The 24186-nt window shown below is 41.9% G+C and overlaps 2 protein-coding genes across 2 annotated transcripts in view; both read right to left on the minus strand.

Annotated features, from left to right (window-relative positions):
* Positions 1 to 12873, minus strand: part of LOC122771562 (dynein heavy chain domain-containing protein 1) — a 29902-nt gene extending 17029 nt beyond the window's left edge. The window contains exons 1-21 of the mRNA XM_044029190.1: positions 12747 to 12873; positions 11655 to 12064; positions 10356 to 10532; positions 10076 to 10279; positions 9868 to 9978; positions 9373 to 9529; positions 8602 to 8856; positions 8325 to 8465; positions 8044 to 8155; positions 6691 to 6926; positions 6381 to 6615; positions 6038 to 6195; positions 5185 to 5310; positions 4810 to 5086; positions 4578 to 4705; positions 4198 to 4396; positions 4026 to 4117; positions 3687 to 3915; positions 3413 to 3538; positions 3209 to 3306; positions 40 to 3106 (exon numbers count right to left, since the gene is read on the minus strand). Coding sequence (XP_043885125.1) covers positions 40 to 3106; positions 3209 to 3306; positions 3413 to 3538; positions 3687 to 3915; positions 4026 to 4117; positions 4198 to 4396; positions 4578 to 4705; positions 4810 to 5086; positions 5185 to 5310; positions 6038 to 6195; positions 6381 to 6615; positions 6691 to 6926; positions 8044 to 8155; positions 8325 to 8465; positions 8602 to 8856; positions 9373 to 9529; positions 9868 to 9978; positions 10076 to 10279; positions 10356 to 10532; positions 11655 to 11983 — 6457 coding nt within the window. The 5' untranslated portion in view covers positions 11984 to 12064; positions 12747 to 12873. The remainder of the gene's footprint in view (positions 1 to 39; positions 3107 to 3208; positions 3307 to 3412; positions 3539 to 3686; positions 3916 to 4025; positions 4118 to 4197; positions 4397 to 4577; positions 4706 to 4809; positions 5087 to 5184; positions 5311 to 6037; positions 6196 to 6380; positions 6616 to 6690; positions 6927 to 8043; positions 8156 to 8324; positions 8466 to 8601; positions 8857 to 9372; positions 9530 to 9867; positions 9979 to 10075; positions 10280 to 10355; positions 10533 to 11654; positions 12065 to 12746) is intronic.
* LOC122770942 (extracellular serine/threonine protein kinase FAM20C-like) overlaps positions 1 to 22219 on the minus strand; it is a 41453-nt gene extending 19234 nt beyond the window's left edge. Inside the window, 8 exon segments of the mRNA XM_044028177.1 lie at positions 13998 to 14107; positions 15081 to 15261; positions 15405 to 15520; positions 15672 to 15764; positions 16180 to 16258; positions 19617 to 19792; positions 21274 to 21729; positions 22086 to 22219. Of these exon segments, the coding sequence (XP_043884112.1) occupies positions 13998 to 14107; positions 15081 to 15261; positions 15405 to 15520; positions 15672 to 15764; positions 16180 to 16258; positions 19617 to 19792; positions 21274 to 21729; positions 22086 to 22219 (1345 nt within the window).
* Between the last annotated feature and the right edge of the window lie 1967 nt (positions 22220 to 24186).

Genomic DNA, 24186 nt, shown 5'->3' on the forward strand with positions numbered 1-24186 from the left:
CCACTGCTTTGGCAGTAGTTGAATTATTGAATTATATACCTCTTTTGTCTCTTTGTGTTGCCTCAGCATTTTCTGCTTCATTCCCAAAGTGATGTAGGAGGGCATATAGGATTCGCACAAATGACATCATTTCAAAAAGTCCATACATGGGGCTTGTAAAACACTGTCCTTTGCGATGGATTACCGAGGTTAAAGCATTTTCTCGCAGCAAACTAAGAGTGCTGGAGAAGAGATCCTTGGCTAGATGATTCCACATTTTCGTGGTTCCTTGATCAAGTCTGTAATCACAGGAAAGAGCATCAAATTCCTTCTTCCAAACAGCCTTCCACATATCGGTTCCTGTAAAATGAACAAGGCTACAGCGGGTCACTGCAGACGGACTCGCGTCACTTAGGTCCGTGATCTCCATAAGTACCTTTAGGTACTTTTGGGATGGTGCAAGTTTTTCACCGGATGGCAAGAACAGAAATGGATCCTTACAATCGCACAATGTGGTTAAGTAATCTAACCATCCAGGTTTCCCCACAGGCTCCCCATCCATTACCAGCCATTTCACTGCTGGTTTATGAGGATTTTTCTTCTCAGTGTTACACACATTAGAACTTGTGTGCTCCAATCGCTCTGAATATCTCAGCACTTTTGGAACTGCTCCATCTTGCCATCCTCTTTTACCACAGAAGAAGCCAAATACCTCATTATGGCACATGGCATTAGGAAATAAAACCACAGTGTCAACTGAGTTCCAGTTTGAAGAACAGACCTGCAGATCCACTCGTGGAGGATCTCCTTCAAACATGTATTCCGTTTCCTTAGCAGCCAAACTATTGAGTGCTCCAGCTAGAGAGCGATAGCAGGTCGTCTTTCCACTACCCGAGGGGCCTACAAGCAGAACCGCCTGAGAATATTTCATTGTCTGATAAAGTGTAAGTGTGTTGCAAATGGTTTCTGAATCAGGGTGGAATCCTTTCCTTTGTAATTCTCCTGTTATTGCATCTTTAAGCTGGTCCCTTTGTTCTTCCTCAAAGTTATGTTGGGAAAAAGGAACCTGGGACGCAATGGGAAACGAATCCTTGAAAATCATGTAGAACTGCGATGCCTTCTTGTGGTCATAAAGGACGGGTAATAGGACAGAAAGGATTGCTTTGACAAGAGCTGTTTCCTCCATTAAGCTCTGTTTGATGTTGATGTTTGAACTGTGCAATCTGGAAGGCAATTCAGATTTGTGATGACCTTTCTCAGGCTCCACAGTCACATTTTGAGAGGACATGAGATCATTTTTTTCTGTAGCGGATCTTTTACCCTCATTTAAAGTTTCCTGTTGCCTTAAGCTTTGTTTGAAGTATAATTCAGAGGTAGAGACTATCTTCTGCAAAACAACAAGATAACAGCTCTGGTATTTGGTGATGAAATCAGGCAGAAAGAGGGAATCCTTTGACAGGCTGATGAGAGAAACCAGACGAAGACTCAAAGACATGGCGTCTGAGAAGCCAATGGAAGTCAGCATTACTTCTGCAATGATCCTGTAATCTGGATGGGTTAATGCAACTGGTCTTGATGCAAATCGCAGACTCTCTGGGAGATCAGACGTGTATCCCCTTGAGGAGACAAGAACACACCCATAGTTGGGATTTACAGAAATACTTTTTCCTGCAAGATCAATATTTGTGTAAGCTATGACTTCATCAACAGTCATGCTTTTATTCCTGTGTCCAGTCAACGTACTGAAAGACTGGTGAATGTCTAATAGATGCTGCCCCAGTAAGGACAGGGACCCTTGTGTTAGTGAGTCTACAGAGTCCAGCAGAAGCCATGCTCCAGTCTGTAAGGCACCAAACAGCATCTGCTGGATAACGCCTGGTCTCATGCTTGGGGAACATTGCACAATGACAACCTGTCGCCCCAGTGCTTTTCCCAACTGGACCACAGTCTTTGTCTTTCCTGACATGCAAGGACCACTCACAAAGCCACATCTGTGGCTTTTCATAGCAAGAAGGATCCCCAGTTTTGCTCTATCTGTAGCAGGAGTTTGCACCATCGCCCAGTCTTCAGGACCACTGTATTCATAGCCATACTGGAAGTGATGACCAAAAACATCCACATAACATCCTGATTTAACATCGCCTTTCTGACTCTGAGCTTTTGAACTTATATAATACTTCATCAAACTCAGCCACTCGAAAGATGTCACCAGGTCACACCGTATATCCATGAGTTGAGAGAGCTGTTGACCATGATTCATCGTCAGCTGCACCAAGGCACCGAGACACACTATCATATATGTAGAAATCAGAGATTCACTTTGTGCCAGGCTCTCCTTAACGTATCGGCAAAGGTTTTTCAGTTTTTCAGAGTTACACGCCTTTAAGATGTTCAGCTTAACTGGACTTGGTTCTTGAAAAGCCTCTTGAACAACAGTGCACCACACTGCCTCTTCAGCCACCAGCACACACTGGAGAGGGTATTGGGACAGTAGATCCAGCACGAGTTCAATATTTTTTGTGTTACCATCAGTGTTGTCTCCAATTTTCACATCACGTGGCAAATCCTGACTAGTTGGTTGAAGCTGATTTGACACAACAGCATATTGATTCACAAGATGCGCCATGGTTAACTTTAGTTGCTTCTCAAATGTACTCAGCCAAACCAAGGCATTTCGATTTTGTTCTACAGGAGACAGAAAAGTGATGTGTTCCCGGAGGCTGGCGAAAACCCCAAGCACCTTCATCGGCCTTTGGTCTCCAGTTGTGGCTTCACTGGTGTTTACCTGTCTTGTATTACTCTGAATTTCAACGCCCACTTCTAGACTGTTTACCCCTTTAAAGCATTTGCGTACAAAGGGTTGCAGCGTAGAAGGCTCCGGGTGACAAGAGAGAAGTTGAATCACTTCCCTGTCGCTCAAGAACCAGAGTCTTGGAAACTGTTCGCGCAGGACATCCAGGACGTCCACCATCTGGTTGGAAATTGCTTCCATTGTAGACAAGCCATTACTGAGTTTCTGACAAAGACTAGTTTTTGTGGAACGCACAAAGTTCAACACATGTGGGTTGCCTGATATCGTACGCATAATTTCCTGAAATGTCCCATCAGCTGGTTTGAACTGCTCCAGCTATGAAGAAACATAAAAAAAATGTATAATCTATCATTTGAACAAAGCTGTAAAACACATGAACATCACAAATATGTGATTTGTGACAATGTGGACACATACCAGGTCCGACCTTTGAACAGTAAAGAACGTTTCATTCAACGTCGTTGACAGGAAGGTCCATGTTTGCTGGTATCGGTCAAATAAGTCAAGCAGCTTCTCTGTTAATGTTACAAGAAAAGGCAACACAATGTAGGGAATGAACTCTTTTGTACCTGGAAGCAATTAGCGAAAGTATTTTCTTATTTGTCTGATTAATTTATTCACCGAGATCCTGCAGTGATTGCACCCACTCTTCCATCTGCTGTCTGAACTCTGGGCAGCGAGGAGACTTCAACATTGACGCCAGAGTCATCAGATCGTCCTCCAACTCGGCAAAGTGTGTCTGCAGACCTGAGCGAGAAAGAAAATGTGGAAATTTACACAAACATTTGAGCTGAACTTTGCTGTCGTGTGTCTTCCCACAGCAACGGAGCGAATATTGTGCACATTGTGAACAATTACATCCGTAATGATCTCCCAGCTTGTTATTCAGTCTTACCGGTGATGGTGAATCTTGCATCATTAACGGAGTGTTGACAGGCACTTTGGAGTTTTGAATCTGTGGGCTCTGTGGGCTTCACTGCATCAGTCAATTCAGGCTGCAGCTTGAGAGGCTGCCAAAGAGGGTGTGTGGATTTGACCAGCTCAAAGAGTCTGGTTTCCCATTTGTGTTGAAGCTTTTTAAAGGTCTGCTCCAACTTACTCTCTGTTTGGGCATCAGTGCATATCTGACAAAGTAAAAGTGTTATATATGTCAACTACATATGGAGACAATACAATCCCATGATTGTAGCAGCTCATAATATTCCCAGTTTAGCCTATTTTTTGGTTCTCTTACCTTCATAATTAGCTTTTGATGAACTTCAAGTGGTTGAGACATCAATTCAGCAACAGTAAGCTTCTTCTCAGGGATATACACAAGACCTAAACCTGCCAGGTGGAATATATTATCATCACAGATAATGTGCTTCACAATGTTTGCAAATGATAAAAGAAATGTGAACCGATACCTTCAAAAATCGCTCTCCAGTGTTTATGTCTGAGCGTGGGGCTCTGGAGCTTGGACATAACTGCAAGCTGATGGCTCAGGCTTTTCAGTTTTCCTACAGCCTCCTGCAGCACTGCATCATGGGTAGGTATTATGCGAGTTAAAGCCAGAGCTTGCTCCCGCCACTTAGCGATTTTCTCCTGAGCGTCTGACACCACAACCTGACAGTAAAATAATGTTTTGGGTTACTTCACAGCGACATTAAATGACAGAGGTGAATTTCAAACGTGTATAAATGTGTCGTCTCCATGAATGCGTACAAATAATTGCAGTCTCTCATTAGCCAAATTGTCATATGTCATATCATCTTGTTAATAAGTGGTGAGAGGTTTGACAGGTTACCTCACAGAAAAGCTGCTGTTTCCATTCTTCCATCCATTTTGTGCACATGACCATTAGCTCCCACAACTCTTTTCTGGCTGTGACTTTCTGAATATCTGCAGTTAAATGAGTCGCATCCACCGCGCATTCTAATGTAGGCGAAAAAAGAAGATGAACATTGTGATAAACGAACACATTAGATGACAATTAACACACTTTTAAAAACAAAAACATGTCTATCCAAATGTTGTACCTTGTAGGTTTATCCTGTTTGTATTCAGTTGCTCCAGCTTTGCATGTAGAGTGTGCACGTGTCGGCACATCGTGTTCAGTTTGGACACCATCTCTTTGGCGTTCTGGGCTGGCTCAAGGAAGGGTCCGGATGTCGCTGTAGAGACGACATGTTTGAGGTCACGGACCGTAAATGAGACCATTTTGTCCACCGCGTTGGTCGCCGAAGGCAGACTTTGGCGTACGATGCCGTCTGCTTCCTTCAAGAAGGGTATGAAGCAATCCCACAAGCCAAGCATCTAAGTGTGGAACACAGAGCAGGGCACTTACTGCAGTGTAAATGTTGAGCGGTTATCAAATGTGGTTTGTAATGATATATTTTTTTTTTAATGCAAACCTTTTGTTCCAAATTCAGCTCCTGCTCATTCATTTGTCTATAGTTAGTGGAAATAATGAGCTTCAGGGAGCGAATGTGCTCCAACCGTCTCTGCCTGTCTGTCAGTGTTGCCAGTGACTCCCTTACCTGCAAAAAGTAGGGAACATTTTTATCATTTTAACTGTTTAAAAAGCCTGAGTGAATTATATTTGACAGGGGATCAAAACGTCCAGTGTTACAGAGGAGTACGACAATTTAACTTCAGTTTTAACTTCAAGTTTTACCTCTTTTACATAAAAGAGCTACGAACTTGTGAGATGCAAAGTAGTTCATAGATAATTTGGTCTAATAGGAGGCAGTTATGCAACATTACAGATGTCAACTGCTGTAAAAAAAACACCAAAGAACAGCGAAGAAACTTAAGCACACACACAAACAAACAAAAAAAGCTCTGCTCTGACCTGAATCTGCATTGTGCAGTAACTCATGAGCGCCAAAGTGCTTACGTTTGCCAATTACTTAAGTACACACCAGTGCAGATTCCCTGGTGTGTCTTCAAATAAAAGCACAGAGGACCTTAATGGAATATGCATTTCCTGATTATTCTTGGATAATGAAATCTAAATTCAGAACACATTTGCTCTGACAAGGCTGAGCCCTTGGGATGAATAATTCAATTAAAGTGAATGTGTGACCCGGAGATGAGTCTCGGAGGATCTGAATTTTCCATCAACCACCCAGGTAAAAACACAGAAAACTAGGGCATTGAGGTTTATTTAATAAACCATCTCCTTTGCATAACCAATATTTCCACTTTGCGTTATGTACTTTTATTTTTTCACGCAAGTCACTAAAGTGAAGTGAGTTTCTGTACCTGAGAAGCATAAGTGGAGAGGTCAAATAAGTCTTTTGGATCAGTTTTGAGTTCAGCTGCAGTCTTTTCCAGGTCTGATATGAGACTCGTTGAGTGAAGCTCAGTCTGTTCCACAAGCTGCTTGAGCGTGTCCTTTTCAATGAAGCTCAGCTGTTGCCCTGAAAAAAAAAAGATAAATTATAGATTAACTTACGCATCAATTAACCATAAAGCTAAGTTACCATTGTAAATAACCTTGGAACAATAATTACCACCAAGCACTTGAATAAAAAAAAATGTTTTGAGTCTCTTTCTCACGGGAGATGAGATTTAATCACTTTCAGGCAGTGCAGGCGTACTGTACCGAGAGTTTCCTTTGTGTGGGTGCAGTGAATCATGAACAGTTGGTTGGAAGTAGAGACTGATGAGGGAAGGGAGTTGATTCTTTCAGCCCAGTTACGAATCCTCTTAATGTGCTCCTCATACTGTAAAGCAGAGTGACCCTTCAACGAGGCTGGACTCCATTCACTTAGAAACAACTGAATGTCCAGCAACCACGTGTAGTCGTCACACAGCTGCTGGATTTCTACTTCAACTTCCTGTCGCGGGAAAGGTGAGGATTAATAATCACATTTACTGATTATGCACCCAAAATTCCTGAATTTGAGTTTTACCTTCATGATCTTGACCTGCTCTCTCTCAACGTGCCCTGAACGGTCACTGCTGCCGATCTGCCACTCCAGCTGTGTCTTAGAGAGAGGAGAGTAGCAGCCGCGCACCATGTTGCCCTGCGTCATTAGCAGGCTTCGCTTTGGCAGCAGCAGCAGCCACTGAGCTGACAGGTCTCTGAGCATCTGCCAGCAGCAAAACTTTCCACAAACACATGATCCACCTCTGCTCTTACTCTGCCCTGGGAATAACAAAACATATGCATAATTGTGCCGTCTTTCAATTGTTGATCAAATAAATGGCACAATGGTTGTGCATCACTGTGTATTCAGACCACAGAAGCAGCAGTGCCATTGTTTGGCCTGGTTCATACGGCACATGTGAGTCAGAAGCCAAAATGATCATCAAACCTTTGAAATCCATCCATCGTCAACCACTTTATAGAGACAAGCGACCATCCATGCTCTCACTCACAACTATGGTCAATTTAAAATGTCCAATTTACCTAATCCCCAAATCTGGCTGTCTTTGGACTGTGGGAAGAAGCCAGAGAACCCACAGGGAGAACATTCAAACTCCATTTAGAAAAGGCCCTTGTGTTCCAACCGGTGCTTGAACCCCGGTCTTCTTGCTGCAAAGGTAAGAGTGCTAACCACTACACCAACCGTGTGGCCCATAAAACTTTTAAAATCCTCAGCAACAACCAGGAACATCCATCATCTACCGTTGTATCCTCCACGAGAGTCACAGGGCTGCTGGTGCCAATCCCAGCTGACATAGGGCAAAAGGCCACGGCAGGGCAAACACAGAGACAAACAACTGTTCCCTCTCACGGGGCAATTTAGAGTGTCCAATTCACATCTGCATGTTTTTGGACTGTGGAGGGAAACTGGAGAACATGCAAACTTGTCCCCACTGGGTTGCAAACCCTGGTCTTTTTTTGCTGCAAGACAACAGCACTAACCACTGCACCGCCCTAATCAGGAACATCCATCCATTTTCTACCACTTTATCCTCCACATGAGGGTCACGGAGGTGCTGTGCCAATCCCAGCTGACATAGGGCAATACCCATATTGCATGAAAAACCCAGACACACACACGGTGAGAACACACTATCTCCATGCAGAAAGGCCCTTGATTCGGACCGGGTCTGGAACTGGGGAACATCAGGAACATCCATCCATCCATCATCTACTAGGCGGGGTACACCCTCGACAGTTTGCCAGTCCATCACAGGGCCACACACACATAGAGACAAACAACCATTCACTCTCACACTCACACCTACGGTCAATTTAGGGTGTCCAATTTACCCAATCCCCTAATCAGGCACATGATCAGTGTGAATAGTCTTACCTGGTATAATTGGAAGTTCAACACAACTGAGATCAGACATCAAATCTTGAGCAACATCACAGCTCATTGTGTTGCTGCTGATCTCCAAGAAGAATCCACAACTCTCACACATCTACCAGACAAAAAAAAAAACGCTTTATTTTCAAGACAGTGTATCTGTCAGTTTGATGATCTGACAAGTTGTATTGTTGCTGGTGTTGCAGAGCAGACTTAATATCATTTCCCATAACCATTATCTGCAGAATTACCACTTTGAGGATATGGAAAGGTTAACGTTGTACCTGAATAATGGAGTCGCCAACAGTCAGGAGAGCTTCACTCAGTGTTTCTCTGAACAGATACACTGGTGGATCCACAGTCAGACACTCAGCACTGAGACACAGCTCCGTGTGGAACAGACTGCACTGCTGTGATTTCTTCCTCTAACATAGAAGAAATGAAAAAACATAGCCATTGATTCTTCAAGGTTTTCATTCGTTAATGGTGCTCTATCGAGACATGCCCTCATAACAAACACGTTCTATGGATAGAAAGTAGAAAATAAGATGCATTCATCACCTTTAGAACGTTGCTGAGAAAACCGCAGACGTCCCGACGGACGACGGTGGCCACACTTTGCACAATCATGCGATTGACGAGAGAACCAAAGTTCCCCAGCTTGTGTAGGACGCGTTCAGAGCGAGCCAGCTGCCTCTTCAGCTCCTGCTGGTGAGCCAGGTGGACGTGAATGGGCTCATGGCGTTTATTTGGCTTTTTAGCGTATTCCACGTGCTGCTGCAGCTCCTGGTGTTCCTTGTAGCAGATCTGCTTCACCTGATGATAGAAGAGCACGAGAAGAGATGACTACAGTTGTATCTAAAGCTGGGGTAGGCGAGAGAGTTTTGGCGGCTCTGATCAATAATAAACTTCCAGCAGGGCCGGCCCAAGCCTTTATGGGGCCCTAGGCTGAAGCCACCACCTCGGATTAGCCAGTGCTTGGACAAAATGTAGCAATATAAATTGCATTAATTGTAACTTGTGTTATTTACATCAAACCAGTGTTTTTAAAGTTGGCTCGGACTATCAGTCAATTTGACTTCTAACCTCTTTTAGATTCTTTGGAAAATCTGGCCCATGATGAGAAACTTTGACCAATTACAATGCAGACAAAGAGCGTTCTTATTGGCTGCTCTATTAAACAGCTGCACATACACCTTCATTCAGTAGCATCGGTTACAATCGCCTAGCTGTGCTGCAACCTAAAGAAAAGTTTTAAAGAGACTAAGTCAAGTGTGTGGTCGGGACTCAGGACTCTATAGTATGCTGTATTCAAATGAAACAATTACAAACCCCATTTAGGATGACCGTGCGATATTTTGACAACTTTTCCAGAATGTGCAGACACTCTTGACTCTTGGTTGTCAGTGCATTCTTGAATTCCACCAATGTGTAGGTTTGCGCTTCCTCCTGAGGCAGCCAGTGAGTCTCCTTCAGATCTTCAATGAGTCTGTAAAATACAAGAGTGAGCAGGTTATCGCAATGTGTTAATTAACCCTTTAATGCCTAACCCTCAAAACCATAAAAGGACCGCAGACGATGTCCTGTAACTGAGTGCTTTTGTCCATTTTTCCAGGATAACTTCCAATATCGGGCAGCGTTACAATTTGCTGCTTGGTAAAATACTGTTTTAACAATTTCAAATGAAGAAAAACAAAAAAGGTTTGTTTAGAAAAGAGTTTCAATTTGTTAAATTGGAAATTGGAACAGTATGAAACATATTTACAATAAAAAAAAATGGAAACTAACTAATTAACTGTGATTTAGCTGGCGTTTGCTGTAAATTACCTTGTGAACACATGAAGTGAGCGTCTGAACTGAGGCACAGCGAACAGCAGCGTGTCCTGCAGAGACTCGCGGCGGCGCTGAAACAACACCTTGCGCACGTTTCTGTGCCACCTGACGGCAAAAATGAAAAGAAAAGACTTGAGTCACTGTGACAAATCCATTCAATCCAATGTGAGGTCAACCGCGAGGCCGATGTTCATGTTCTCACCGGGTGAAAGCTTTCCTCCGTCTGAAGTCCTTGAAAAATGGCTTTTTCTGCAACGCCGTCCACAAAACGGCCTCTCTGTGCCACTCAGTCAAAGAGACGAGTCCACCATAACCCGTCTCTGTCACGTGAAGGACAGAATGAGGAGAGAAGATGTAGTGCTCGGCGCCGGCTTCACTGGAATCAACCACGTGTAGGTGATAGGGTCTAAAACAAGAGCAGATATCAATGTGCAATCATATCATTACATGCACTATTAATTCATTCATATATGCAGTGGTACCTGTGACAGTCCCCATCCTCTTGTTTGAGTAAATAAAACTCCGCCTGGTGTCTTCTCTGAGCAAAGAGTTGAAGGACGTCTGTGCCCGTGAGAGCGGATTTATTCAGCCTTGTTGCTCTCCCTCTGTTTATCTTTTGATCCTCACTTGTTGTGGCTTTTATTAAGTCCTCGTTCTCTCTGAGAGGGAAACATACCCACAGTCAACAACAAAGGAAACGGCTGCAGAACTCAAATCGTGAGGCGAGTAAATCCCTGCAAAACAACATCAGTGTAACACGGTGTTGACAATACTCAGCACTACAGTAGAGGTGGAAACATAGCCAAGCCAGTTACATACCATCATTCAGATGACATGTAAAAAAACAAAACTATACATCATTATTAGGGCCCGAGCACGAACGGCAGGGGCCGAAATGGAACCTATTGTTATCCTTCAGGTTATTATTAGGGCCTAAGTACTCCCCTAATCTCTTTTTCTAAAAAATATCATAATTATTTTCCTTTTGCTGCAACAATCTCTCATTTGACAAAAAAATGGCGCAGAAATGGCGCAAAAACTGACTCCGCCCCATGGCCGGAGTCAATTTAGATTGTCCAATCAAGCCAATCAGTGGAGAGCAATGGGGATTGGGGATTTTGCTCGGGAGGTACCTCAGCCCTTGACCTGGAGGGGACTCGAACTTGCAACCCTTTGTCCACAAACTAAGTTCCCTTTCTGCTGGGCGATGGGCTGCTATTATTCCTCATCATCATGTATGAAAAAGCTCATTTTCATCTATAGGGCAGAATTAACCGCATTCCGGCTGCTTTGTTCCATTACTATGCTAAAACGTACTGTATTTAGAGGCTATAAGAATGTGCAATATAGAGCGTCTTCTATTGTTTTTAGCACAACCTATAGGCAATCTGATGACATTACAAAAGATAGCACAAAAGTACTAAATAAAAAAAAAAATAAAATAAGATTGAATTTGTGAGAGTTGGAAATGCGACAACAAAAACAGTGGAAAATGTGTATATTATCATTACTCCCACCTTTTTTATTTTTTTTTAAATGTATAAAATGAATCATAATTTTGACTTCAGTGACATCAATAAGAGTGAAGGGTAAAAAAAAGTCAGCTATAAAAGCAGTGCAAATATGCAGATACATACAGAGTCTACACTTCATTCTGCACATATTGTTTTCCTTCTTTGTTTGGTCACTCACTCCGTGTCTGCCCTTTCCAATAGTTTGCTGACCCAACAAGTGAATTTCCCCCGGTGTGCACTGGATCAATAAAGTTTATTTCATCTTACCTTTGTGGCGTCACCTCAGCAGAGCTTCTAAAGGGTATTTCCGTCCCTCGTGCTGAAGCCTTTAGTCGAGGTTTCTCCGTCCATTCTGTGTCACCTCTGGCTCTCCTGGGTCCAGCGTGTGAGATGAGGAGACGAGGAAGTCCCACCACTGATGAACTCTGTCTGTGGGAGGAGACATCGTGGAGGACAGGTGTGCGGCCGAACGGCGAGAGAGCAGGTGGCTTTGGACACAGAGGCGGTAAAGACACTTCAGGGGACTTGGCCTTCTTGTTAACCTTGTGTCCACAGGTCTGATCCCGGGAACGTTCCTCTGAAGAGGCAGCAAACATTGCTGCTCATCTCTTTATGAACACCATCAACCAACAGTTTTATATACAAGCTCCATCTTTATCCTGCAGACTGTGGGGAACCTGGAAGGAAAAAAATGAGATTTTATTTGACAACTGGCTTTTGTAGTTAATCCTGCTCCTAATTCATAAACATAGAAATAGAGAAAATTTGACTAAATATCTGATCTTAGATATCGTCGTCAGTATCTGACACTTCCATAATCCCAAAGCTGAATCTCCGTCTTAAAATTAAGTCATTGTACAAAAAAGGTCAAATGTTAGGGTCCGTTTGGCTGTTTTGAGCATGTCTTTGTGTCCAGATTATGTTTTATTTTACACGTACTGTATGCATGCATAGTTTGTATGTTTTTCATATCATATCATTATTTGAACAATATTAACAGTATAAATGGTGACAATTCAGAATGAAATCATGCTGCCATCCCCCCCAAAATGACATGTAACAAATCAATAACATTAAATATCAGCATAAGAAAGAATAACAAACAATTATTATGTTTTTTTTTACTGTGGCATTATTCATATATACTGAAATGTTCTCTTTTTTTAAAAGTAAATTCTATTTTGGATGCAGTTGTGACTATCAATAAACTCACATCAACGATAACTAACTGACTAATTAGGAAACGCAGCACTTCATCTAAATGTACGTGAAACGATTTATTCTCTTTACAGCAAAGAATTAACATCTAATCCCGCTGTAATCTCAGGTTCTGTTTACTCATTCCAAAGTGAAACCTACAAAGTCGTAAAGCAAAGTCGTTAAAACTTGACATTGTTGATTAATCCCGCAAACGGGAAACCGTCTGTGATTCATTAAAAAATATCGAACGACGCCGGAGCAAAACAAACTTTCTTACCTGGTTGTGAAGTTGTCAGCGCAACCACGGCGACGGCTCGTTGCCAAGGCAACGCACAGGAAATCCAGTCGGTGTCTGCGGTGAAGGTCAAATACTCTCCGTCGACTTCCCAATGTCCACAGCCTACCTCTGTTTGTTTGTTTGTTTGTTTTTACCGAATACATTTTGTCAAGATTATAAAACACTGACTTCATTCCACTCGTGTTTGTATAATCTAATAAATCCACTCATTTCCTGTGTTTAAAACGCGGTTCCTTCATAAAGTGACGTTGTTTGGTTGTTTTAGGTAAACAAGTAAACACATAATCCAAAATCTAAACATTTAACTCACAATTGTTTCATTAAATCAAGTCAGTTTCTACCACAGCAGATAACATTGATGTAAAGTGAGAAGTTACATTTTGTATATTTTGATAGATTATAGTTACAAACACATTTTCTATGTTTGTAATTATCTTACAAACATACAAAATGATATAATATATATTATATATTATATATAATAATATATGTTATAAATAGAAATTTTGAATAAGAAAACGTCCAATCACTGATAATTGATTTTTAAAATTGTACAATAAAATACAAAATAAACAAATACATTTATTATGTAATTAAGTAAAATGAATTGATTTTAACAATAGAAGACTATACTGTTGAATACACATTATATGGAGTAAAATGGTCTGTATTTATATAGCGATCTTCTCGTCTTGATGACCTTTACATTTCACGTTTTCCATTCACACTTTCACACATTGCATTCTCTACATCTTCCATACCCACTCACATGCTGCTGGCACAGTCTACAGGAGCAACATGGGGGTGAAGTGGACCCATCTACAAGCAGGAAATCAAACCCACAACCTTCCAGTTGAAAGACGACTCACTCTACCACTGAGCGACCAGGTAACGGCAAATATATATATATGTATATGTATGTGTTTATGTATATGTCTATATATATATATATATACATATATGTATATATATATATACATATATACACATACACATATATATATATGTGTATATATATATATATATATATATATATATATATATATATATATATACATATATATACATATATATATATATATATATATACACTATGTACAGTTTAAACATACTCATCAAATAGTCCAGTATGACCATGTCCATGAAGTCCACCAGCCTTGTGCCTTTGTTGAACGGCGGCATCTGTTTCACACTGGAACAGTAATCTGAATCAGTTTCCCACCTGGAACAGATACGTACAGGCATGTATTCACCGTGTGGCTTCATCACTTTAGAAATAAAGCCGCTACAGCTGATACGATGCTGTTCTTTGACATGGACACGAATAATCTTTCTAATCTATTGGCTTTTTCGAAACACACGCAGCAACCGTTTTGACATCAGGGAAATCACAGGTGTAAATAATCAAATGACCACTCTACCTGCCAAGACACTCCTTCTCATCCAACTCTTCGCACGTGCCTACCCGCTGTTACTCCTCAAAGAAACTACGTGCATCTCTGCCTCTCCGTCAACCTCCGAGAGCCTTCGCGTACCTGCTGCTTCCTCATCTCCTGACCGTTTGCCACTTCCTCTGCTGTGGTTCTAATAAAGCCTGTCCTGTCCTGTCTTCTGCTGCATTTGGGTCCGTACTACACCCGCTTCAGATAGCTGAGTTCCATTTTGCCGGTTGGAACAAGGGTCTTTCTGCATGGCGCTTGCATGTTCTCACCGTGTGTGCGTGGGTTTTCGCCCGGTTCTCCGGGTTCCTCCCACAGTCCAAAAACATGCGACGTGGGGGATTTGGCAAATTGGACACTAACTTGACCGCAGGTGTGAGTGTAGTTAGTGGACGGTTGTTTGTCCCTGTGATGGACTGGAAAACTCTCCTGCTCTACGTCAGCTGAGATTGGTGCCAGCGCCTCCAGCGACCCTCATGTGGAGGATAAAGCGGTAGAAGACGAGTGAGAATTCCCCCTTAACCCTAATGTTATAAGTAACACCTGTGCTTTTCCTGCTAAAACTGTGCTTTCTACTATAAGGCAAACAGAAGCTTTTTTGCTGCTGTTTGCTGCAAAACACTGCTGATTTGAAATTCATGTGCTCTCACGTGAGTTATCGGTGGTTTATACCATAACAACCTTTTCCGTTGTTATGGTATCTAACAGCGCGCACGCGCCGCATCGTTTCCACTAACGAAAGAAAGAGCCACTGACTTGGCCAGCTTGCTGCGGCTGTACGAGCGTCTCCAGGGCGACCTCCAGCTCCTCCGCGTAGCCAGGGAGAGATCTGGAAGCATGACGGCCATGGAGGCCTCCACATTCTTGGGACGCCCGCACACGGCGTGCTCTGTAGAACAGTAGTAGGAGCACAGGCCGTAGAAACATGCGTTCCCCACTAGGGGGAGTTGGTGGAGCATAAAGGTGAAATGGAGAGAAAGAGGATTAGAAGAAAGAAAAACATCCAAAGAGCATAATCAATGGATGATCGATTGAAGCAGAGGAGAAATGGAGGTGTGTGTGTGTGTGCTGGCGCGTTACCAGGGGAGGTGAAAAATGTGCGAGCCAGCTTGTGGTCAGTGGTGATGTCTTTAATCTCCTTTATCACGTCCACCAGCCTCCCAACCACGGGAGGGATTCTCCTGTAGCCTAAAATCCTGCAGGGAAAGAGATGCATCCAAAATATGAGGTGAGGATAAAGATGTGTAGGCAAACATCTAGTTACATAACATGTTTATCCTGTCATTGCACATTCTGTTTCAGTGTACGTGCGCGTTATGCTTCCGGGATAAAAAAAACCTACTTAACCTGTCAAGGTGAAAAGCTGCAATTTCGGCATTGTGTCTCTCAAAGTCTGAGAAGTAGTAGAGGTTGTAGTTGGTTTCATCATCTCTCTCCTGTCTGCCGGAGGGGGGGTGAGGGGAGAGGGGGGGGAGTCAAACCCAAGTCACACTTAAGTGCATAATTCAATGCATGCATTAACCTTACAATTTCATGTCAACACAAAAATAAAGCACCTTTTATTCACTCGGATTGGCTAAACATCCCCTTTAATCCCATCCTTTCACAACAGTATGCGACTAATCTTTCAAACATTTCATGCATTATTTAACACTTTCATTTTTGATATTCACAAAAAAGTGAATATCTGTAGCCCTGAGGCTTAAAGAAAAAGCCATTTTCTTTGCTTCATCCAAAGTTTAACATCATAATGTCGTCGATTCGTTAAAAGAGATTATTTTTTTTCTTTTCATACACACTGTGTAATATGATCAGTGTGTTCGAATGGCCGCCCCCTTTTTCTCCTGCGACTCACTTCATGGGCTTGAACATGGCTTGTCCGTAGTTGGGAAATGACATCACCAGCTTCAGTTGCGTCCCGCCAGACTTCTGCACTGAAAAATAATACGGAGAGCGTCACCATGGCAACGAAGCACACGGCATGTGTGTGTGTGTGCACGCACATATCATGGTGGGGCTGAACCCGCTGACAATTAACGGGCATCGCAACCTAACACGTCAAGCATACTGTGAGGAGAACATGCGTCATCATGAGGAAATTAGATAACACATTTCAAACACTTCACTGTGGTTTTCTCTTCTTTTGGTAACAAATGCACCACAGCAAGTGAGAAGGCTTTATCCTGTATAATATATCCATTTATATTCTATTTATAGCCATGGTTACCAACCTGGGGTCCACACATGGGGGGTGTTAAGAAGGCTTCTCACTATTAAATGAAAGTATAACATGCCAAGTGCTCCCAGACAACTGAGTGATGACTATGTCTGCATGTGCAAATCACAGCAGCTGCTGCTGCTGTTCCTTCACCACGCAGCTCCAAGTTTCCTGGATACAGTCTTGACAAGTAATGCTACATTAAAAGACTCACATACATCACCGAACTTACCAAAGAATACACTATATGGACAAAGGTATTTGGCCACGCCTGTTGAAGTATTAAATTCAGGTGTTTCAATCAGGTTTGTGAATATTATATAGCACAAGTTACGCACAAGAGCTTTAAAATGAATGGGAAATTAAAGTAAATACTGGAAGTTTTTCACCATGATAAACACCATCCATCTTCTACCACGTCACAATGGTAGCACAATGGTTCGCCTTGACAACACAAAATTAGGATTATCAGTAGCTGTTCATAAACGGTTGCGTTTTGCCGCTGACCCGACAGTATCTTTTGTTGCAGTAGCATTTTCTTTTTTTAACTAGGTCATGGAACATTGTGGTTTACTCGTCCCTTCAAGCTCAATCAAACTTCCTGTGCTTCAATTCAGGTTTTCTAAATTGCTTTCCACACCAGGGCTAAACAACAACACTGTACACCATGTTTGCCACAGAAAGTGTATTCTTTTTTGTCCAGAAAAAAAATGCTGAATTACGATGCCTGACCTGTTGTGAGAGATGACACTCATGTTTATTCAGTTAAGACCACAATCCATCTTGGGTGATATGAACCACATTTACAGGGTCAAAATCATGTAGCAAATGCCAATTTTTTCCTCACTTGTCTGTTATTATTATTTCCATTTTCTGTTTTTTTTTTTTCTGTTGTCATAGTGATTAGGATGTGAACAGTGTTAACGCAGACTGAATGCGAGGCATTGTGTCTTCAAATTACTGTTTTCAAGGTTGAGTGAAGACCAGACCACATCCTCCCGGCTATGGAAACAGCACTTTCGTGTTACAACTGTGGACTTTTAAAAGGTGAAAGAGGTGAAGTAACTTATGGTTAAGTCATCATTTTATTTTGTATATTTTCTCTTATTTATTTAAATTTATTTAAATTGTCAAATGCTGTAGGCCCAGCACAGTGCCGGTCCTAACCTTTATGATATGATATGATATATAAATATATATATATGTGTGTGAGTGTGTTATACAAGTGTATATAACAATTGTTACAGCTAATACTGTGCACTTCTTTGGTTCTATACACGCTGATGTGTGCAGAGGACACGTGGTCAAAGTGCGTCAGATTCTATTCAGACACTGTACTTTTTATGCACTTTCTGAGGTATCTGACGTGAGGGAGGGATGTAAACACTATACATACAATTTGTGCTGGTTTAAACTGTGTCATGACCTGCTGCATATTGGCTGCAGAGACTGTCTGGCCCAGTTAATTTCTTCATTTAGAAATGTGGCCCAACTGAGTTGAATAGCCCTGCTGTAGGTTATTGATTAAATGCAGCCAAACCTTCACTTTATTTTATTATTAAGAACCCGGTCAGAAGTTCTTTGTTCACAGGTTTAACCAAACCCGACTGTGCTCACAAGTGGAAAGTTCCTACTAAGGTGTTTCGTTTTTTGTATTCCTGTCCAACCTCTGCTGAGTCTCCAAGGCTCCTCAAAGCTTTCACAGTGTCTTTCATGTGAGGAGAACTTCAAAGTGAGTCTGCATTTGAAAGTCTGACCCTAACCCTGCTGTGTCACACAGTCACAACAACCCTCCCACCTTTATGAGCACACGCTCCAGTCTGGAGGATAAATTATTTTCTGTTCTGTTAGATGTGATGCTTTTCAAGTCACTGTGTAAAATGTAAATATTCAAAGAGAACTCTGTAGAGGACTCACTTATTCAAAAGATTTACTGAGTCACCGTCAAGGTTAATGATCATTAACATGCAAGACACAAGATGCATCCAGATATCAGTACTATTAAATAAATCTAAATGCTCCTGAACAGGTAAATCAATAGAAGATTTCAACATATATACCACTATTACATTTGTCTTGGACCCTTAAAGGGATTAAAGGGTTTTAGTTTTGTACATCAGGAAAACTGAAGTGATTGGAGGGATTATTTTGTATTGTCGATATGTTTTTCTTTCATTCGTCCTCTTGCCACAATGTCACGATTCCCGGCAAGACCCTTAACCCCGCATTGCATAGATAGATAGATAGATAGATAGATAGATAGGTAGATAGGTAGATAGGTAGATAGATTTAAGCTAACAGATACATAACTTTAAGCTAATAGATAGATAGATAGATTTAAGCTAACAGATACATAACTTTAAGCTAATAGATAGATTTAAGCTAACAGATACATAACTTTAAGCTAATAGATAGATAGATAGATAGATAGATAGATATAGATTTAAACAAACAGATAATAGATAGATAGATAGATAGATAGATTTAAGCTAACAGATACATAACTTTAAGCTAATAGATAGATAGATTTAAGCTAACAGATATATATAACTTTAAGCTAATAGATAGATAGATTTAAGCTAACAGATACATAACTTTAAGCTAATAGATAGATAGATAGATTTAAGCTAACAGATACATAACTTTAAGCTAATAGATAGATTTAAATAACAGATACATAACTTTAAGCTAATAGATAGATAGATAGATAGATAGATAGATAGATAGATTTAAACAAACAGATACATAACTTTAAGCTAATAGATAGATAGATAGATAGATAGATTTAAGCTAACAGATACATAACTTTAAGCTAATAGATAGATAGATTTAAGCTAACAGATATATAACTTTAAGCTAATAGATAGATAGATTTAAGCTAACAGATACATAACTTTAAGCTAATAGATAGATAGATAGATTTAAGCTAACAGATACATAACTTTAAGCTAATAGATAGATAGATAGATTTAAGCTAACAGATACATAACTTTAAGCTAATAGATAGATAGATAGATAAAAACCTGGAAACCTGTCAGAGAGAGTGTGTGTGTGTGTGTGTGTGTGTGTCACACCTGCACTAACGATGCGGTTCGTGGAGATCTGCTGGGTCAGAGCCTCCACGTTGGCGTCACGGTGAGCGTAGAGCTGCCAGCGGGAGATGCCCAGGTGGAAACGCAGCCAGGGTGGATGAGTGCTGCTGTTGCTGTTCCACTGCACATCCTCAAAGCCTTCTTGACTTGCACTCACCCTGGACCGAAAGAGAGGTGAGAGACGGAGGATGAGTGGGAGGTTAAGAACAGGAAAAAGACGAGTATGTGTCATCATGTTATTCACTGTTCACCACTGTAGTTCCCTGACAAGCTTGAGAAGGTGAGAGTGGTTCTTCTGTTCGTCTCATCATTACGTTTCAGTAATTTGTACATAAGTGACCTTTAAAACACTTGACATGACAATTTTGTGGCAGGTTGCCTAAATTCTATGACTGGTTATGGTTGAAAACTTCCCCTAACTAAACCTAAAGTCAATAGCTTGGCCTGGAGACCCAAAACATTGTTGAAACGCCCCTGTACATTGATGTTCATGTCTGCAGGGATGTACTGTACCAGAAACTTGAGCTCACATATATTTGTGTTTTGCAGAAATGCACAGTGGCAACATATGAGGACTGGCTCGTACTTTCTACATCCATGTGTACGCAGAGGTGCTCTAGGGCAGGGGTCTCAAACTCAAATGACCTAGGGGCCACTGAGCATCTGTTCCGGAAGGGGCCAGTCCAGTGAAACCCAACTTTTTGAGTAAAAAGCAATTGTTCAGTAGGGCTGTGCGAAATGAGCTTAACATTATATAACATGCCATCATATATATATATATATTGGAACAACATTATTTGTAACAACATTTCACAGACGTTTTTGTTTTTTTATTTCATTCCCTTTTTATGTCTTTCATTTATTCTATACAGCACATTGGCCCACAGTCCACTGTGGTTGTTTTAAAGTGCTTTATAAACAACTGCTGTTAAACACCTCAACCAGCCAAAGTTCCAGGAAGAGCCTCGAAGGAATTAATGTATCTTGATGAGACTGCCATTAAACATGGCTATCAACCTTCAGAATCCAGAAGAAGGCAGTCATGCAATATCATGGATGCCAATTCCTTCTACTGTCAACCAACCAACAAACCAACAGGTTTGAGGAACAATCCAGAAGGATGACGAATTCAGAAGAAGGCAGTAATGCAACATTGATGATGCCAACTAGTGTCAATCAACCCATCATCCAACTCACCAACTTGCCAGCCAACCAACCAACAAATCCTCCAAACTTTACTTTATTTCAACCATTGTCTCCTTTAGTCCTTCTTCAGGTTCACATTAACCATGTAATGGCCTTTGTCAACAAGTATCAACACTTGACCTTGGTGATTAGGGTGGCACTACACATACATTTGAGGGTTAAGAGTTATATTCTAACATACAGTCTTAGCTCATAGCTTTTACAGGAAATACCTGTGTATTTCACTATATTCTGCTCTAAAATGTTAGAAGATTATGTTTTGTCCTGTTTAGCGATGACTTGCATATTCCGGTGGTCTTTGAGGGGATGAATCACTTATAGCATTTGCAAGATGCTGAAATAAGTTACAAACAAGTATGTTTGACTTAAGGAAAGAGTGATAGATAAACCTTATACACACACAGGTTTTGTATAAAAACAGTATAATACACACCACATCTGAGAGCTCTCCTGAGCAGCTTTGACCTTTGACTTCACTTTCAGCAGCACATCCTCTTCAGGGACAGGAGGGCGGGGTATATTGTACAGAGGATGGTCAAACAGTGCCTCCAGTTTCTTCAACCCAGACGCCAAGGGCTCAACGTTGTTGTCGATTGAAGACGGAGGAGTTTGCACGTGACCTTTGGCCTCCTTATTGGCATCCATATTGGAAGCATTTGTTTGGGCAGCATCAGCTGGAGGCTCAGCTAAACCCCCAATCCCCGCTGAGGTGAAGCTGGTGCGTGCCAGGTCAGTCGCCGCGTGTGTCTTGGTTGGCGACAGGGGGTCACACGGCTGGTGGTAAATAGAAAGAGAGAGCAGCGCCAGGAAGAGGTGGAGGAAAATAGTGATGAAGGCCAAGGACAGACAGATTGTCCTGTAGCGACGACGCATACACCAAATCATCCCGCTGAGAGAAGAGGTCAGGAGAGGTGGGAACATGAAGAAGAGAAGACAGGAAGATGCATTGTTAGGAGAATATATGAGAAACAAAGACATAAGGTGAAGAGTGATTAAAAAAATAACCCCAAGGAAATAACACCAAGATAAATGATAGTGAAATAATGGCCTTAAGGGAGTTAATGTTCTTTTATGTTACGGGTGTATATCATTCTGCTCACATTCTCATAAGGCTGTGCAGTCATTCACTAAAGTCACTGTCAAAGCAGAAAAGACAACAGAACGTGACTTACAACAAGGATTCCTTCCAATTAAATTGCTCCCGTGACACGGCAGTTGGCTGTCGTTGATTCCCAGTGAAATGACACAGAAACTCTGCTCAGCATCCAGACAGCCTGCACGCCTGTTAGTTGAACTTTTCTGTCCCTCTGCTACGAGACTCAGGTTGGGAGATGCGCCAGGTCAACGTGATCCGGACTTGGATCAATGTGTTTTATCATCTCTGCTAAAGTTCATCTCTGTCTGCACAGTTATTTGTCCACGTCTGTCCACGTCTAACTATCCATCGGTTTTATTAGGCTTCTCAAAATACAGGTTACCACTTCTGTGTTGGGGTTCACATGAGGTGATGGGGGGACAGTGAGGCAGCAGTTTCTAAAAATACTCAAAACAGCCCCCGCACCCATTCCCTTGCGTTTCTTATCCAAACAATGTCAAAGTCGGCACTGCACACACTGATGCCCTTGAGTAAGTCACCTGCCAAGTGAACGGTTATGACAGTTATGCAAATAACAGACGGCTGGAACAGCGGGACGGACGTTATTGGAGATATGTGTCGTTGTCGTCAGACCTTTATTGGCTCCGTGTCTGCAGCTGCCACCAACAGCTATCGCCGTCTCACATCGTATTTCATGCCGAATATTGTGGCACGGCTTGAGGTTTTGATGAGGCAGGATGCAGAACCAGGTAGCGGGCGAGGCACACGTTTCATATTCTGAGAGTGTTTGCGATGTAACTTTGATTCACACTCCCCAGACCTCCCGGTGCGTCCTGCAGGATACACTGTTTCTGTGAAGTATGACTCCTTTAAAGTCTGTGTGCGCGTGTGTGTGTGTGTACTTAGTATTTGTTACCTCTCTAGGGACCTTTTCTGGCATAAACATTGACCTTGTCAGGACCAGTAGTCCTCATGGAGACCAAAACCTGGTCCCAATGAGCGAGAAACTAATTTCTAGTTAAGGTAGGTGCTAAGATTGTAACTGAAGGCATTGAGTGGTATGGTTAAGTTAAGGGATAATCCTTTCTTAAGGTTGTCCAAATGAATAAATGCCAATGCTGTGTCCCAAGAAGAATGGGTATGCAAATCTATCGGTGTGCATGTTCACACATGGATGAATCTTGTTTTTAATACAATGCATCACTCATGTCTATCAGCTGAACTGATCAGAGTAAACAGAACAGATTCTATGGTAATCTCTTTCCTGTATTCAGGTGGTCACGTTCTTCTATTATTCATTTGTGCTCATAAAACATTAATGTTGTGGGTGAAAAAACCCAGCAGGAGCTGCATGCAAATGAAGCCAAATAAAATTTGGTTTTCATGAACATTATGAAAATCACAGAGGGGCTGACGAGGAGGGGTAATTGGATTATGCTGTTGCATGAGTGTGTTGTGTTTATCATCCATAACGATTAGTCTCCAGGACTCTCAGTCTACAATATTCTGTGACGAGAGAGAAAAGACGTATACAGATACGAACACGTTGTCACAACTGAGCACGGCACTCGGGCGACAAAGTCAAAAAAAATAGGAGTAGCAAACAAAAGTACAAAACCTGACGAGACAGGAGCATGGAGCAAACGCTGGCAAATCTTGACAAGACGACGGCACCGGGGGTTACGCTGGTTCTCAGGTTCCCAAGACAAGACGAACTGGCAGCAGACCATATATACACACATGGTAATGGGGAACAGGTGGAAACAATCAGGGCGGGGAAAACACAGGGGGAAGGGGGCAAGTTACCTGAAACAAGGGGAGTGTGAAATTTCAAAATAAAACAGGAAACCACAAGACAACAACTAAACACAACCAGCTTTCTTGGTCATGACAAAGGCCATTACATGGTGAATGTGAACCTAAAAAAGGACTAAAGGAGACAATGATTGAAATAAAGTAAAGTTTGGAGGTTGGTTGATTTGTTGACATTATTTGGCGTCATCATTGTTGCATTACTGAATTCTTCGTCCTTCTGGATTGTTCCTCAAACCCTTGGATGGCTTGTTGGTTGGTTGGCAGTGGCAGGATTTTGGCATCCATGATATTGCATATACTGCCCTCTTGATTGGTCCTTATTCTGGACTCTTCCTGAAACTGAAGGTTGATGGTTGTTAGGGCGAGGTGGTGCTGGACCCAAGAGCAAGGCAGGCGAGCAAGAGTCAGTGGCAGCATGCACGCAGGAGGAAGTTC

Source organism: Solea senegalensis, linkage group LG6 (genome assembly GCF_019176455.1).
Source record: "Solea senegalensis isolate Sse05_10M linkage group LG6, IFAPA_SoseM_1, whole genome shotgun sequence".
Classification (NCBI taxonomy): Eukaryota; Metazoa; Chordata; class Actinopteri; order Pleuronectiformes; family Soleidae; genus Solea; species Solea senegalensis.